Source organism: Anarrhichthys ocellatus, unplaced genomic scaffold, assembly GCF_004355925.1.
Source record: "Anarrhichthys ocellatus isolate YVR2014 unplaced genomic scaffold, GSC_Weel_1.0 scaffold18, whole genome shotgun sequence".
Classification (NCBI taxonomy): Eukaryota; Metazoa; Chordata; class Actinopteri; order Perciformes; family Anarhichadidae; genus Anarrhichthys; species Anarrhichthys ocellatus.
The window spans coordinates 979,047-996,827 of record NW_022280048.1 but is presented as its reverse complement, the minus strand read 5'-3'; the positions used below and the strand labels follow the sequence as shown (position 1 = coordinate 996,827).

At 41.5% G+C, this 17,781-nt stretch overlaps 2 protein-coding genes across 4 annotated transcripts in view; both read right to left on the bottom strand.

Moving 5' to 3' along the window:
- LOC116388999 (actin filament-associated protein 1-like 1) overlaps positions 1-4,314 on the bottom strand; it is a 15,260-nt gene extending 10,946 nt beyond the window's left edge. Inside the window, exon 1 of the mRNA XM_031857381.1 lies at positions 4,124-4,314. Within this exon, the coding sequence (XP_031713241.1) occupies positions 4,124-4,145 (22 nt within the window). The 5' untranslated portion in view covers positions 4,146-4,314. The remainder of the gene's footprint in view (positions 1-4,123) is intronic.
- A 484-nt stretch (positions 4,315-4,798) lies between these two features.
- Positions 4,799-17,781, bottom strand: part of LOC116388819 (actin-binding LIM protein 3-like) — a 36,083-nt gene continuing 23,100 nt past the window's right edge. For 2 of the 3 annotated variants that reach the window (XM_031857034.1, XM_031857032.1), the window contains 13 exons: positions 17,574-17,729; positions 17,383-17,412; positions 16,585-16,696; positions 14,713-14,763; positions 12,004-12,141; positions 11,847-11,911; positions 11,353-11,494; positions 9,148-9,177; positions 7,810-7,868; positions 7,461-7,527; positions 7,294-7,301; positions 6,310-6,390; positions 4,799-6,092 (listed from right to left, as the gene is read on the bottom strand). In XM_031857034.1, the coding sequence (XP_031712894.1) occupies positions 5,979-6,092; positions 6,310-6,390; positions 7,294-7,301; positions 7,461-7,527; positions 7,810-7,868; positions 9,148-9,177; positions 11,353-11,494; positions 11,847-11,911; positions 12,004-12,141; positions 14,713-14,763; positions 16,585-16,696; positions 17,383-17,412; positions 17,574-17,729 (1,053 nt within the window). In that variant the 3' untranslated portion in view covers positions 4,799-5,978. The remainder of the gene's footprint in view (positions 6,093-6,309; positions 6,391-7,293; positions 7,302-7,460; positions 7,528-7,809; positions 7,869-9,147; positions 9,178-11,352; positions 11,495-11,846; positions 11,912-12,003; positions 12,142-14,712; positions 14,764-16,584; positions 16,697-17,382; positions 17,413-17,573; positions 17,730-17,781) is intronic. The other variant, XM_031857035.1, reaches the window with a different exon arrangement.

The following is a 17,781-nucleotide window of genomic DNA, read 5'->3' as shown; positions in this document are numbered from 1 at the left end:
ACACACACACACACACACACACACACACACACACACACACACACACATTTCCTCTTCGAATTTCCAAAGGGACATTCACTTAACGTACCGGGAGCACTATTAATTTGTCTCCTCTACACAGGGATATAGTCTTACACAGAGCAAAGATACAGCCCCAAGACTTTGGAAGTTCTGTTTGTGTGTTTCAGTCAGTCATGAGACCTGGGCCATGCGACTCTCATTTGAACTGATTTAGCGTGTTTGGTTGCAGCGCAGAACAAAACAACTACTACTGTTTACTGCTGCTGCTCTTTATCTCACCACATAATGCTCACGAGGAGCAGGATGACAGAAAAAAAAGATACTTTTCTCCTCCTAACCTGAAGCTTTGCCTCCCATCCTTTACAAATCCAACCCATTAATCACAACAATCCAAGGCTAACCTCCTCCCTGACTTGCCTCTCCCATCCGAACAATCCCTTCCTTTTGTTTCCTTTCCCTTCAGGACACGGAAGAAAACCGATGACAGCACTGAATTTATGTTGATGATTCATTGATGATCATTTTGCCTGACACATAGTATCTTTAACAGGAACATTTATGTTTTACTTACGTGACACATCCAACGTGTATGAAGCTGCTGTTTTGCGCTACAGCAGCCTCCCCCCTCTCCTATAGAGGCTGAGGTCCCTCCAGATCCCACATTCTCCCTTCCACTCCTTTCTTTCTCTCCCTCCCTCCCTCTCTCTCATCCTCTAATTTTAACTCCTTTCTCTCGTCTGCCTTTCATCCATCCCTTCTCCAGACACCCATCCTCTTCATACGGAGGTCAGAGTTCAAGTTTTGGCGTCTCCCGCCAAACTCCCTCTCAGACAAAAGTCTACTTCAGAGATTCAGCATCCTGTAATTCATATTCTCGTGACAACAGTAGATTGTGTCACTGCACTGGTTAGCGTTCAGTCTGACACTTTAAACCCCCCCCCCCCTCAGAAACCAAACTGGCAAGATCTTTAAAAAGAAACAGCTGGTGGGGAAATAGTGCTGGAATTGTCTCTTTTTCACATTCTTTCAGTATCTTATCACTTTGCTCAGATAGTAAATGGTGAGGACACACAGGGAACAGAGGAGCATGCCACTGTGGCACAGCATGAGTCTAATTTAAAAGCCAGACTGTTGTGCGGTGGTCTCCCCAGGTTAGGAGCCATCCAGACAGTCCCTATGGGAAAACAACATGCCGTGGCCTATTAGCTCAACAAAGAAGATTTTGATGCATACATTCCACCAATTGAAAGAAAAAGTAAGCACGGCTAGCTGTTTATCCCTGTTTCAAGCGGCTGTGCTAAGCTAAGCTAACTGGCTGGCTGGTACCTTCATGTTTAGCTTACAGAATGGTAGCAATCTTTTCATCTAGAGCTTATTTCCCAAAATGTCAAAACTTCTCTTTTAAACTTGCAATGATGTTTTCGATATTAGCATTAAATCAAGCGGCTCCATGTCATGCGATGGCGATTGTCAAGAGTTAGAGGAAAAGACAAATATGCATGCCTGCACACGCACGCACGCACGCACGCACACTATTATTCAATGGTTGTTTTTTGTGACAGTACTTCCTGGGAGTGAGATGGTAGTGGTGAAAATATAATTGTCAGCTGGACAACACATGATGGTCTTTTTCCTGTTTGGTAGAAGAGCATAATCACCGCATCAGCTAAGTTTCCACCTACACAACACCAACATGGACAGACCTGCTGCTTTTGGATATCTCTGTCGCAGAAAATTTAAATGTAGTCGATTTGCAGTACAGCTCACACTGACTTCAAATGAAAGGGAGTGGAAATAGAGGGGTGGAGGGTCACTGGGTGAGAAGGAAATAGGGAAAAGTAAATGTAAAGGAACCGTGGTCGAGGTCAAGGCTTGTCAGTCATTAAACAGAGATTTTTACTCCCGTAGTACTAAGGATGCATCGTCCAAAGCCATTTTACAACTTAATCTTCTCCCATTTGTGGCAGCAGTTGCAATACTGGCTCAGAGCCCCATTATCAATCATTCCTGTTTTTCTGCACAGTGAGAGTATTTTCTCTTCTAGAGTGCACAGCTGCTCAAAGCGACCACAAAGCTCGTGTTTCAGTTGAAGGAAAAGGGTGCAGGTGAGAACAGTACATTGAACGCTGGTTGATTAATGGTGGCCTCAGGGCTCTGGTATTGGAGGTCACTGTACACGCTGGCTCACTGTAACGACTCACTGAAATACAGCCATCGTTAGTGTTATTAGCAACACATGTGCTTCTCTTGCTAGTAAGTCAAAATGTCTGATGTGACCAAGGTGCCATTGATGGTGAGTAGATGCTGAACCCACGGTGGCACTTAGAAAAAAATATTATAATTCATATGATTATCATCACCATCACCGCATGATCGTCACAATTACAAAGATGTGTAAGAGCTTTGAACATTATCAGTATGTTAGACTACATTTCGTTTGTAAAACTATTTTAGCTCAATTTATTATTCTATTTTTGTGTAAATTCCCTCCTTGCCAAAATATTGGGCCTATGGGGTAAAAGCATGCATGAATACTTTTCCTCTTCCTGATTTTTGTGCATAATGTTCATTGTTTTCCCTCCAGATAATCACTTGTGATCCTCTTTTGCCAGATTTTTAATTAAGGCCACTGCGTCGTCACCTGGTGTGACCATAATGCAGCTTCCTGTCTGTCGCCTGAAGAGGTTTAGAAACAGAGCGGCCATTGAGCTGCTGCAGCTTCACCTCCAGCAGCGCTGCTTCCAACGAGGCACTTCTCTGTTGGTATCAGATTGCGTCACACTACCTGAGTCCTCCATCCACACACACACACGCACACACACACACACACACACAGCGCACCAACCGGCGTGTAGGTGATATGTCACTCGCCCGTTATTCCAAACGGGAGCCCGGGCGCGAGGCGATTCACTTAAAATAAGTAACAATAATGTCAGGAAGTAAAGTGACATTTTTTTATCAACCTGACAAAATTACGTTCTTGTGGGAAGAAAAGAAAAGAATGTAGCTTCTTTACATTCTAATAGAATGTAAATAAGTTACATTGTATCAGAATGTAGCTTCTTTACATTCTAATAGAATGTAAATAAGTTACATTGCATCAGAATGTAGCTTCTTTACATTCTAATAGAATGTAAATAAGTTACATTGCATCAGAATGTAACTTCTTTACATTCTAATAGAATGTAAATAAGTTACATTGCATCAGAATGTAACTTCTTTACATTCTATTAGAATGTAAATAAGTTACATTGCATCAGAATGTAACTTCTTTACATTCTATTAGAATGTAAAGAAGCTACAGTGTATAGAATGATTCTATTGAAGTTATTCCTTTTTTTAAATGTTTTAGACGAGTCACTAATCACTTTAAAATAGTGATTATAGTTGATTTAACTTACAGACATGAGATTAATCTTCTCATGTCACTCTCTTTATACAATGATATAAATTCATCCCCGTTTTATTGATATCTTACGAAATTACTTATATTACTTTTCCTGCAAAAGTCCAGCAACATGAGTCTGTTTTCGCTTGTTACATGCATACTGTCTTTTCAAAATAAACTTCCATCTTCACAGGAAACAACTAAGGTTTAGGCCAGGCATGCCCAAAGTCCGGTCACACATGAATGCTTACATTTGGTTACATTGCTATTCGCTGTCATTGAAAATAGAATGATTAAATAACAATGCATGTATAGGCTACTTGTATTGTTTAAAATAATGTCAGCAGGGACTGTTGGCCATTTTCACATTATCAAATCTGGCCCTCTTGAAAAAAGTTTGGACACCCCTGACTTAGATAAACTGACTTGAGCTGAACTAAAATAAAATAAAAAACATTAAACCTCAGTTGTTTATAATGTTTTAGGCTTATAGCATTTTGTTGTGATGAGTTTAAGTCACAAGTATGTTAGGCTAATTGTTATTTTAGTGTATTTACCATGTTTTGAATTGTGTCGCGCGTTTGTGACCGTTTATCTCGTAAGACGTGTGCTTCAATGTACATGTGTGGCTTTAGCTACATTTATGTAGTTAGGCTTCTTCACAAAGATACTGTGATTCTTACGTGTGATATTAAAAGAGAGACTGTTACTCACCACTTTCGCGTTTGGAGTCCATGTCGTTGAGAAACTCAGGGTGTGCTTATTTCCGGTAATAGTCCATTCGTAGTTTCATTCAAAAGTTAAGGTTGGTAACATGTGAGACGTGTTCGCCTCACAGCGGAGCTCCGTCAGCCTCCGTGCGGCCAAAGTGAGTCAGAGTGGCCGCTGTAGTTTACAGTTCGACTCGGTAGCCGCTGGTTCATCATCCACAGCTCCCCTGGATCCACAGGGTCCTAGTGCTAGTCCGAGCACCGCTACTAAACATTGGGTTTACCCTGCAGTCTATTTAGGTTTACCACACATTTCAAAAACATGACTCTTAATTAAAAAGTCTCATGTTGAAGCAACGCTAGTCATATTTGAGGACATGCAATCCACAATATGTTGTTCATTAGTGTTTTTATTGTATGACTGCCAGCGTTAGAATGTGAGGCACTTTACAAGAGTATTTATAAGTCTTATAGTTCACCAGAATTGAGAAAGAAATATTACAATTTTTGATATTCTTAGAAGAACCACTTGAATCCTTTCAAAAAGGCAATAAATGACAAAATAATGATGCTTGACTCATTTATTCAGAAGTTGTAGTTACAGATACAGGTTTGCAAATTATAAATAATACTTCAATAAATAAATAAAAATAAGTTAGTACCAAACACATTTATTTATGTGCTATATTGTATTGTTGAAGACCTATAGACACACACACACACACACACACACATTTTAAGCAATACAAATCCTTTCTTTCCACTTTACTTTTGTGAAACCAACTCTTTATTAAACTAAGTTTGTCATAACGTATTTTCTCTTTGCATCTTTCTTTGTTTATCTCTTCACACATTCCTTTCGTTGTTACTTCCTCCTGTTCTCAACCTTTCTTTCCTTCACCTCTTTCCTTTCCTCCCTTCACTTGAGCATTTTAGTTTTTTCTTTATTCAGAGGGTCTGGATATTCGTCTGTGAAAAATTCTGCGCAGCTGCAAGGATAAATTGACAAAAACGATGATTCCTTTAAGTAAAAAAAGCGAAACAAAGATGTCTTATTTTAACGTGTGTAGTACTAAAACCTGATTCCTATGACATAGTTAATTCACAATAAACCCTACAATCAGTGAACTGTACAGTTTGCTCATGTCATAGAGAAGAACTCTAAGCTCTGATATGGCTTCAGACATCAAAACAAACACATGCCAGTATTAAAAAAGGAGACCTTTGGGTTTCAGTATATGCACATTATATATATAAAAAAACATTGTGTGTTCAATAACTCTAATGTTAGTGAGACTCACACCATTCTCGTCAGCTTATGAGCTTATGATCATAGTGTCTGTGTGAATAAAACTGGATCCCTTTTGCTTCAAACAATATGTCAGACTGTCTTCTAGGCAGCCTATTCTCTTCCCAAACTGTCTCCCTTATTTTCAGCGTGGCAGACCCTCAGTGTGGTAGGAAGTACTTCAGCTTACAGTCCCCCTGGTCATGTATCAGACCTCCACCCTGGTGTTTCTCTTAACACACTGCCATCTGCTGGTAAGAGAGTGAGAAGCAGAACAACTCCTCCCACTCTTAAACTTTGTTGCAGCTCCAGTGAGGCTCATCTGCTGTCCCTCAAAGTCTTAATGATCTGGTTCACCTTCCTCTCACTGCAGTATCATTACCATTTTGGCGAGTTGGTATCAGAACAGTTCTGCTCCTGCCCCCTCAGAGGAGGAGAGACTTTTATTTCAGCCACTTCCTCTTCCCCTGTGACAGTCAACTTGGGGTCAACAGACCTCTCTGGTGGCTTGTTTTTCAGAGCACACCGTTGGACCTGCATTGGGTGAGACGGTTCTGGTGGCTTTGTTTTGTCAAAAGAGTCGGACCTGTTTCTTCAGTTCGTTCTTCTTCCACTGAGCAAGATGATCAAAGGCCGACATGGGCATGCCGAAGACTCTGTGGAACTCCTCTGGTGAGAGGTGACGCTGGGAGGAGACAGAGAAATGTAAAGAGGGAGAGTCAATGATAATCCCTTGAGCGTATAAACTTGCTTCAAATAGCTTCAAGTGAAAGTAATGTCAGAAATGTATCAAACATTCTTTGTCATGGCTCAATAGTAATGTCGGTCAGTCTGTGTTTGCATTATACTCTTGTCTGTTTGTATAAGACAGCTATTGAGGTAGATTCTGTAAAAGAGTTCACCTCCAGTCTTGCTCGGTCCACATCACTCGGTAGACGCTGCTGCCCTCTGACTGACACTATTATGGCTTCATATGGGTAGATCTAACACACAGGAAAACATGTAACTTCTTGCACTAAAACGCAGACAAACTACACAGTAAATGCATTCAGATCCGTCAAGGGACTTTCACTAATGATGTAGTTCTAAATTGTTTACTTTTACAACATAAATCAAATGCACCACTAAAAAAATACTTAATAGGTAATACGTAATATTTTTTGTGACATTTTTGGCCTTGCTCAGTCACCATTCTGCTATCAAGGTGTTTCGGTCGACTGATTTTGTATTTATCTTTGTCACCAACCCTCTAGTGGCTACCGCCAGCACTAACAACAATGATGGATGCTAAAATGAATTAGACAAATTGATTGAGTCTCTCTGTTTAGTTTATTATTCATGCAGATATAAGTTTTCCACTGAGGAAGAGATTAAGAGAAATCGTTGTTTGTGCTCAAATTGTTGTTTTTTTTATTTTCTTCTCTTGGGAAAATCATTGTTTATTTTTTTCAGCGTTTCCACCTAAAGGTTGAATGAGGTTGTATGGTTTCAAAAAGAGGGTGGATTTGAGATTTTGCTCGTAACTCTTTCCAATCAGTCACACAAATGACGAGAAATGCACCGAATGATGTTCGACAAAGTTAAAAATTCGGTCTCTCTTTGAATGTTTCAATCTATTCTCTAGTTGTTTAAGAAAGAAAGTTGAACCCTTATTGAGTTGGTTGACTTTAACAAGGAGTTCAGCATTCCTCTCAACCCGTCACTCTTAAGGGAGAAATAGTTGCAACAAAAATGCAACAAAAATCCTTTCACTAAATTTCGCAAAGTCAAGTTGGTGTTACTGGGTGAGATGAATTGAATATGGACTTTGAACAGACAACACATCACCCTTATCTATTATCCATTGATCCAGACCTTTCACTCAGTAACAGTTTGCTAGGTCTTACCTTGTATTCTGAAAGAAAAGCAGAAGAGAAAATCCGTTATCATTCATGTTAACTGTGATGTTCATTGTCACCTCTTTCCATCATTGTATACACTCTGAATAACATGCATCGGGGCGGGAGGTAAATAAGGAGAGAATAAGCAGATTTAAGCTGTACAATAGTCTTACCTCTGATCTGCCAGTTAACTGCATTACTGCTGTCATACTGGTAATAATCTGCACCAGCGCTCCCAGGCTGCCAGGACACAAGAACAGTTTAGCAAACATGGAGCGAGAAGATGCATTTCATCCTTATAATGGAAGATCAAGCAAAGTAGAGAGAAGTCATAAAATAGTGTGTAAAAAGCCCCATCAGTGAATTTATCACACCGACTAATGTTATAATAACAATATCAAGTTGTTAGTTACTGTCTCATGAAGGACTAAAGCTTACAGTTTAGTGAGTGGCCATACCTGTCTTGCTCTCTCTATCACACACACACACACACACACACAATGAGTTAGCATGATTGCTTACCCTGTTTAGTCCATTCCTGCGGTAGCCTGGCAACGAGGATGATTTGGCAATGTATGAGTCTGCAGGAACAAACACAAACACATAACCACAAACAAACAAGGGAAATATGCAAAATGATACAAACGCACTCGATTTGGCGTGCAGTATCTCTTTATACTGACAGTTGCTGAAGGATTAGAAAAGGGTTTCTAACATCTTTGTCATGCAATTTCTGTGAATATCACACTGGGGAAACGGTTTATCCCATTTGGTACAAGAATTGAAAAAAATAATACTGTCACTGCTTTGTAAACCTCAAGGCTCCCACTGCCTCTTAAACACCCACCTGACTGACTCCCGATAAAGAAACGTGATTCTGATCACACACAGATTGATATTTCAGTCATTTTGATGTACTGTTTCATCCTCTGGTTAAATACAACTTCATAAAATACAAATAAAAACTGCATCTACCTGCACATTCACAAGCGTATGTGTATTGCTGCTTCCCGTCATAATTTTACATTTTAATATGAACACCATCACATCAAAATGAAATCCATATTTCTGTTGTCGTTCCTCCAGCATGGCCACGCCTCTCTCGTGACCATTGGTAACCACCAGCATCCAAGCATCCATTGGCCCGCTCTTATATGTGTTGTGCAGCAGAGGGCAGTGGAGTCACACTGATCCCCCTCAAGTTATTCTTCAGTCTTTCATTTCTACTTTCACTTGCCTTATCTTCACTATGTGCCAGGTTTTTGCTCTTCTTTTCCCCACCCTCCCTCTCTTTTGCTTTCTTGCTCTTCTCTTTCTCTCTCTCTTGTTCACTCTCTTGTTGAAGGGAATTAAATTACACAGCGATGTCAAAGAGCCAGGACGAAACACCGCGATACAGTTGAATGCCGGCTGGTGCAGAGCTACTGTACAGCATGACTAATATAATGGGTTTTATCATCTCCAACTCTCTCTTTCTCAACTGAGAAAAAGGTCTCATAGATTAGTCATTGGGTGTGTCTCGGAAATATGGTTGTTTCATCAGCCATGTGCCCTGATGCCAAATGGTGTGAAAACTAATAGCCTAAGCATCTCATTCATCAATTGATCATTCATCATTTATAGCACAAGTGGTGGCCTATAATCTCTGCTGCCATTTAAATCATCGCTTTTATGGGGTTTGGAGCAATTTGAATTGACACATTTATCAGTTATTCTCGTCTAATGGCACAACAGTGGCCTTATATGACAGTGTGCATGCACAATAATGCAATTTGGAGGCCAAGTTGGGATGTTATTGGGTTAAAATCCATGCAACAGCAATAAAAGAGTGTGAGGGGTGGGTCCTGATGAACCACTCACCGCTGTCTGCACTGTGAACAGACCTGGGAGCTGAGGACAGAGTGACAGCGGAGGGAGAAAACACACAGGACAGTATATTAGTTTCATCACGATACGCCTTAGAAATACAAAATCTCTTGTAAGTGAAGCCTTGTGTCTTGAGCCCAAAAACTCTGTAGTATTAATCTCAAGGAAGTGAAGTTGCTTACATGATGTGTGTCAAATGAGCAATCAGCTGGTGTTTCCTGACCACTGTAACTGCCCCTGAAGAAAAGTGGAAGCTTAGATGACCTATACTTACTGTATTTGTGTGTGCACATGGATAGTGTCTGTGTGGTTATGTAAACAAGCGCAGTGTGTGAGACCGCGTTAAGTGGAGCTCATAAACCTGTCAAATAGTAAAAGTACGAGGACAAACAGTAAACTGAAACGAGAGCGTTAGTTTTCAGTGGAGGGGAAATAAAGAAGGCCAGCTGTTGTGGGACATCTATAAAACATCAGCTGTGTGAAGATATGCCCCTGACCGCATCAACATGCAGGCAAATCACCATCACGACCTACACATCTTATAAAATATGAAGCAGCATGGGCACAGCCATGCAGCATCGGGTCATTCATGTTAAAAATGCATTTGTTTATTGCATCCACCCACTGAACGTCGTCATTTTAATGGACTGTGCTGCAGCTTGAGATTATTTCTTCTCAAGCTAGGTGCTACAATACGAAACATAACAATATTTTGTTATTATCGTAATTGAGAGGCGGTACTTAGACACAGTGGTGCTTTGAAGTCAATTCTGACTTTAGCATGCTAACCTGCTCACAATGACAATGCTAAAATGCCAATGTTTGGCAGGTATAATGTTTACCGTGTCCACTATCTAGTTTAGCGTGTTAGCATGCTAACATCCGCTAATTAGCACTGAAACAAAGTACAGTTATTTAAAAAGTAGGTATTTAGTCATAAACCATGTGTCTACCAAATTCCATGGCGATCCACCCAACAGTTTTTGAGATACTGTATATCAGTTCAAACCACATACTGTATATGAACGTGTTGTTTGCAGTAGAGGAAGTGTCAGGGGATCACAAAAGTCAGTAGGATTCATCCTCTGGGGACCACGAAAGTGTTGAGACATTTCAGTCAGAAGAGGTGGGCCGACTGACTGCCATTGCCATTGCCATCCCTGGAATGAAGCAACATCCGTTAGTCAGTCAATTATTTAGTAGGAGTTTGAGGGACATCTATTAAACGGTGGACATCCCATTTTGGAATTAGCCTCCTATGAAGAATAGATGAGCACACACCTCTCAGTATTTTTCTAATCAGTATAATAACAGCAGACTATTAAAAAGCCAAAGTGATTACACAGCAATGAACACCCATGTTATCAACACCTCTCTCTGTCGGACCTCCCTGTGCACATAGCTAATTTCCCTCTCTCTCCACCGCTCTCTGACCCCGATTCACCCCTTTGGCTTCATGTCATACATCTTCTCTGAAGCAGCTCCAAATTGCTTTAGCTCCTCACTCCCTCTCTCTTTTGAATTGAATTCACTCTCTATCTCGTTCACTCTCTCTCAGGCTCTCCTGTTATAACACCCTCTCTTTTATTCCCATTTGACCTCCACCTAAACACTCTCTGTCTTTCTTTCTCTGAGTCTCTCCATCTTTGTCTCGCCCTCACTCGCGCTCAATGCAATGAGGAATGGGAGAGTTATTACAGAGGGAAACTCCCACGACTACAGCTCGCTCAGCATCACAATAAGACACACATTCATCCTCCTGTAAAGGTGACTGTATTCATTTCCTAACCTCTAACCTTCATCACAGCAGCCAAATCATCACCATTAACTGAAACCTGATCCTAATTTCAGCCGTGAACCTAAAGCACAGTCTCGAAAGTCAGTGCTTTACAGATGTATACATTACGTTATTGACAACCGCTTTTCATAGCCGAGCCCACCATCGTTCTTTAGAACAGTTTTTAGCCATACCAGCAGCATCGCTTTATGGAAGGCAACGTCCGTCTGTCGACCCACCACTTTGGTCCAAACTGAAATTTCTCAACATCTATATTTTTGTTGTTGCATGAATGTTGTAAAGACATTCATGATTCCCGGAGGACACACCCGACTGACATTTGGTGCTCGCTTGACTTTTCCTGTAGCTCCTCCACGAGGAAAATGACAAAAAACGGCAGAGACTCACAACCACAGACTTACAGCCATTGAGGGAGCCGTATCCCAGATTGTTCAGCGCCTCCCTGCTGCTACAGCGGGAACTGCGTCTGCTCCCCCACTGGTCATTGTCGTGACAAGCTGACCGCGCTTTCATCTCCTCCTTCAGGATCATCCTGCCAATTCCCTGTGGGGAGGGAAGGGAGAGTAGAGGGGAGGAATAGAATGATGGGTTAAATAAAGGAACCAGAAGAGAAGGTGGGGAAATGGACAGATAGATGGAGCAATAAGGCTTAGTTGAGTGGGATGGATGCATGGGTCCATAGATGGTGGTGGAATAAAGCAGAATGAGACAAAGAAAGGTGATGGTTGCTGTTTGGACAGATAGAGGGATGAATATGAAATGATAGAAGGAGAGAGGAGCATCTTTCTGTATCATGTTCCAGCTGGCGAGGTTGGAAAGAAGCATTTAATTAACTAGCTCATTAAATATTAACACACACTTAAAATATAAAAAAGGGAGAATCTTCCTTTCTTACCTTGTTTATATTGTGATTCCATCCATCCTCCTCCCCTCCGGATGAAAACCTCCTCACCCTGGAGACTAGAGAGAGAGAGGTGGGAAGAGTAAATACAGGTTTCTAAGCAGGTGTTTGTGCAGAAGTGTGTGTGTTTCAGAACGAGAGGGAGCCGTACCTTTTGGAGAGCCAGTATATGGGTAATAGTTGGAGTCTGGGTGATAAATGCCGTTACAGTTGGGGGTGGAAAGGCCACTGGAATTGAGGAGGTTCTCATTGGTCTTACTCTTATTGGCTGTTGGAGAGGCAGACAAGTCTGAGGGAGAGACGATAAGAGGAAGAGAGAGAGATGAATCACAGAATTCCTCAACGCAATTTATGATCACAAAATCTTTTTTAACATTTAAGCTGTTCTAGTCTGAAACACATGCACTTGAAATAACAAAACGGCACTGAGAAGGGAAAAGTCAACCATGGGGCATGAATGCTGAAACCTGTTTTGCTTGTTTGTTTGTTGTTGGCCTCTGAAATGATTCACTGAGGTTTTTGTGTCTTTTTGCGTGTGCGCGCGGGAGAAGCAAGACGGCCAAAGTAGCGCATTTACTTACAGAGAGGGGAGGGCTCAGCAGGGGGGAGGAAGGGAGGAGGAGGAGGAGGCATCAAAAGCAAAGGGAACAGAGAACGGAAAGGAGGTCAGAGAAGATGCGATGGGATATGATGCACAACTTCCAGTAAGCAAGCAAAGTTGTCAAGGGTGACGATTTCCTTGTGAGGATGAAAGGACGCAATATCTTGGAGAAAATTGTTGAAGGGGTTTTGTGGCTTTTGTTAGACAGTGAAAAGAGCAAGTGGGTGACATACAACAAAGGCCATATTCCAATTGATGCTGTGAGTGCATGAATGTGACTTTTATTCTTTGGACAGCCCGAACTTTCACTGGACACAAAAAAAACAACGAAGCAATCCGTCCCCTTTTTTCTGAGGTCATTTAAAAAAAGTGTAATCTTTATTTAACATAGACGAATGCATTCATCAATGTTTCATCGGCAGATAACATGCATACATGTCTCGGGCCGAGGCAGACTCCTACACCCCAATCCTGTTAATATTCTTACATTTAAAACAGATATGACAGAAGCATTAAAAGGAACCAAACGAAGAACTTAAAACCGTTGTAACCATCTGGTTTGTGCGCTACATTTGCTTTCTTTCTCAGTTGTTAACCAAACACCTCCTCAAGTAGCTCTAAAAGGTTTGTTTTTGAGCTGCAGCGAGCTTTGACTATGACATACATTATGGTACTAAATATACAGGATGTATACCCGATTATGGAACTTTGCCTTAATATGAAAACTGCTCTATAAATGATTCGTGCTGTAAATTTAAATTCATCCACAGAGCCCAGATCACAGATTGCCTGCTCAGACTGAGGAGAGAGGTTTGTCAGTACTTTGTAGCTCAGCGTAAATCATCCAGAGGTGATCCTGAGGAACCGTAAGTCTGTTGGATCTGCCATCTGAGCACTGATGGATCACCTACACACTCGGAGCATTTGGCGCTGCTTCTCTCAGTTTTACTTCCCCTTTTGAATCATCAATTGAATATGTAATCTCGCCTCTAATGCGGCTACAACAGCCCAACATCTCAGCTGGAGTTTAGTTTAGTTTTTAGTTAGGTCAGGTTAGAGTAATGTTATTATTCCTCAGACAATGAGGGACGTGATGTGTGGTGAACGCCTCAATCTCACCTTTTCTCTACCGTTAAGATACCTCAACTCTTCCGACATTGATTTCTGATGCAGTCCTTTTGTTTAACCAAATTTTAAAAATCCCCCCCGCCTGGAACTCTGGAATTATTTTACTTAAAGGTAACATCAGGTCAGGGATTCCCACGGTGCTAAACACTGAGCAGGTGGCCCACTGTGTTCGTTGCAGCAGAAACACTGAATTTTGTGACATTGACTTTGAATATGGATCGGTCACATCATAACAGATACACTCCCCTTATCAAGGTCAGTATGGGGGCTGATATGAAGTGATAAGAGTCAGTGGGAGTTACCCGTTGATCGTACTGTACAAGGTGTTTAGGGCTATAACTAATATACTAATACTACTATTTGTGTCATCGCCAATTTCAATTTCTGTTTAAGCCACTTGGTTGCTTCTTTACTACACAGTTTGGACGATGTTTTGAGGTGTTTCTACTTGCAATTCCATTATGGATTAAAATAAGAAGGTTACTCACAAATCAACTCAAATGAACAGTTTAAAGCTTACTTATTGTTCCAGTACTGGAAGCACACAGCAATAATCGTAACTTGTACACAGCTGAGATGTATCGAAAACCAACAGTCTAATCCAAGCCGTCAAAAAGGCTGTTTTGAGCTGAACCAACAGTTAAGTGACCTCCTTTCTTCAATAAATGCTGACTAATTAGCTTTTACATACAACCTCAGTATATTTAAACACCAGCATAAAATCCAAAGATATTTCATCTTTAATTGTATAAAACAGAGAAAAGCAGCAAATCCTCACATTTGAGAAGCTGAATCCTGTGAACGGACAGTTTTCTTCCAAATTCAAATCAAAATGGTTTCAATCTGCTGGTCGGTTAACATGCAACTTAAAAGCAGAAATAATAAAACACAGTGGCTGCATCAAGCCTGTGCAGGCTTGTAGACAAAATGCTGTCACTTCCTCTGACTACTTCTCTTTGGATAACTGAATGTCATAAGAAGCACCAGATGTTTGATGTTATCTTTTCTCTAACAGATTCCTTAAGTCAGACAAAGAGAAGCTCGTTTCATACTGAGAAGGCATTGACAAGCAACTGATCAACAGCCTAACAAAAGCTATAAAAAGCACAACATTGTGAGGAATGGACTAACCTTTTCTTTTATAGATGGGGGGTTTCCTGTAGATGTTGGTTTCCTCGGAAGCTGAGAACAGAAGCAACAAGAGAATGAGTGTGGAGAGCAAAGGGGAGAGTGGAAGGAGAGGAATCTGGATTTCCTTAACAAACCCGTCCCTCCAAATTAGTTGTATACATTTACAGTCTCCTTAACCGTAAAGCTGACAGCACGGGTGATAAACTGCTACGGCGGCGACAGTGCCGTGCATCCAGGCTGATTAATACAGATTCACAGGCTTTATTACTGGAAAGAGCAGCAGATGGCACAGGAACAAAGAAGAGGGAGGAGAGCAGTTGAAGGGTGGATAGAGGGCTGGATGGAGAGGCAGAGGAAAAGATAAAGGGGAAGAGAGGGAGACACTTAGAAGTGACAGAAGCATGTCTTGTAGCTCTCGTTTTGTGGGTTATTCTGTACAATCACTCGAGTACTGGAAAAGTGCTACAACAACACATTACAGTAAATTAAAAAAATTATTGGGGTCAGGAGCTAAAATTAAACAACTACAGCAAAAAAAAAAAGCATAAAAACATATTTCCAACTTCTGCACAGAGTGGGCCACTAAATCTGCCAAAGTTAGCGGTCCGACTCCCAACGGGCTGTCCATGCTAAATTTGTAAGCACTCGTGATGCTGTGAGGCACTTTGTATAAAAGCATCGACCAAATAGATTCTGCTCCGTGTTCAAAAGCATGAAGGGAGTGATGTCGCAGGGGCTGGCAAGGAATCACAGCCTGGGAAAAACCCGGAGAGAGGGAACACGCAGTGAGAAATAGACTAAAGGCAGGAGGAGGAAATGATGGAGGGAAACCAAATGCACAGCGTGCAGTGAAAAGTAAAGGCCTTTTAAAGCGAAGGGGACAAAGACGGAGTGAAACATTCAGGGAGGAGAGAGGCCGTAACTTGATAAAATGGAGGGTTGATGAAGTGTTTAAATTATTATTATATTAGTTGTTACATTAAAGCGCTCATACAAGAGCTCTAGATTAGTAAGATTAATCAGACGGACTCCCCGCGGGAGAGCAATGGAATAAAGATAACTGCTGCGATTTCTACACATGGATGATTTCATTTTCCCGAGACGGTGTGGGAAATTTCTGAGGCATCGAAAATCAAAATCACGAATATTTTAATTATTGATGAATCTCTTTAAAACATAAAGCAAAAAGGGAAAAAAAACCACAGCCACAATTTCCCACAACCAATATATTTATTTTCATTTTTTGTCAACAACTAACTTCAGCATTTATAATAATGCTGATAAAAATGTCATAATTACCATGGTCAGGTTCAAGGCTCACTGGGAATGAGGTAGTATGTCAGGAGAGTAGCTAGTGTTGATCTGGGGACAGGATGTGGGTCAAGGTCTGGGCTCTCAGTATGAATAAATATTTGGAGGGTGGGTCGGTTACGATCTGATGTGGGTAATTTCAGGTTAGTAAAGAGGTCAGGGGTCAGCGTTACACATCAGGGCCTACCTGGCACATGGAAATGCTTGGGGGCTTGGAAGGTGGTGGTGGTGGGTGTGGTACACCTGGGCTCAGGCTGACTGTAATAGGGTGAACTCCTGCCACTCTCACTGCCTACAGCCAGCGCAGCCAATCACAGTGAGGGAAACCAAAGCATGAGCAACAGAATGGCCCATGTCCCCAAACAGACAGAAAGACAGATAACCTGAAGAATCACATGTATGTGAGCGTGCGTGTTTTCGTGGGACGGGACACGACACCCTATTGCACCCACTCAAAGAGAGTTAGTCAGTCTTTCCAGTTAGGAAGCTCATATTCTCTGTGTGCATGTGTGTGTGTGTGTGTGTGTTGTATGTGTGTCTCTGCTTGAGTGGGCACATTACCGGGGAGATAATAATGCAGTGGGGAGCCTCCGCGGCGACTGTGTGTAGGGGAATCAGTGAAAGCGGAGCTGGAGGAACGCCTCGTTCTCACCTCCAAACCATCCAAGAGATCCTGGATAGAGAGAGAGAGAGAGAGAGAGAGAGAGAGAGAGAGAGAGAGAGAGAGGCTATCTTAGAGAATGTGCTTTAATTTACTAAATGCAGTATAGGAACCGACACAAGGATCCTTTCAAAACACAATTTTAATCATGTTGAGAGCAAATCATTATTATTGAAGTTCCCTTCCAGTACACACACACACACACACACACACACACACTCACACACACACACACACACACACACACACACACACACACACACACACACACAAAGACCTTTCATTTTGAAGCAGCCATACTTTAAAGGGATAGTTTGACATTGACAATACGCTCATTCACTTTTTTTGCCAACAGTTAGATGAGCGATACCACCCTCACGTCTGTATGCTGTATATGAAGCTGGAGCAGCTGGTAGCTAGCTGAGCTAAGCTGAGCATAAAGACTGGAAACAGAGGGAAACAGCCTCGCTCTGTTTGATCTACCAGCAGTTCAAGACATTGTATCATATTCGTCTGATCTACACAAAAACGGAAATGTGTAAAACTGTTTAATGAGTGCTGATCCCTGCTGCAGATAGTTGATCCATCACAATCAACTGTAACGTTTGTAAATCTGCATTAATTTGCCTCCAATTACGTTGTTTACAAGTAGATTACTTTAAAGAAAACCTCTGGAATAAGTTGGATGGACTACTTACATGAGAGTATGTTGATAAGGAGCCCAATGACTGGATGAGAAGAGACAAATATATTTGTTATGACTATGACAACAAAAACTATTGGTCAATTTCCTTCCATCTGCCTTTTTGTCAGAAGAAATGTAACTCAGAATAGCCCACTGTAACTTCCATGATTGATTGTGTGTGTGTGTGTGTGTGTGTGTGTGTACCTGTCCGCAGCTGTATCGCTCCAGAGTGTCATCTGAGAGGTGTGTGTGTGCATGGTCGGCCTGATAAGGGATGATGTCAGGCCTCTGGATGTCATATATGGCTTTGACCCTGGGCAGAGCTGCAAGCTGCTTATAGTCCAAAATATCCGCTTTAGACTGGAAGAGAGAGAGAGAGAGAGAGAGAGAGAGAGAGAGAGAGAGAGAGAGA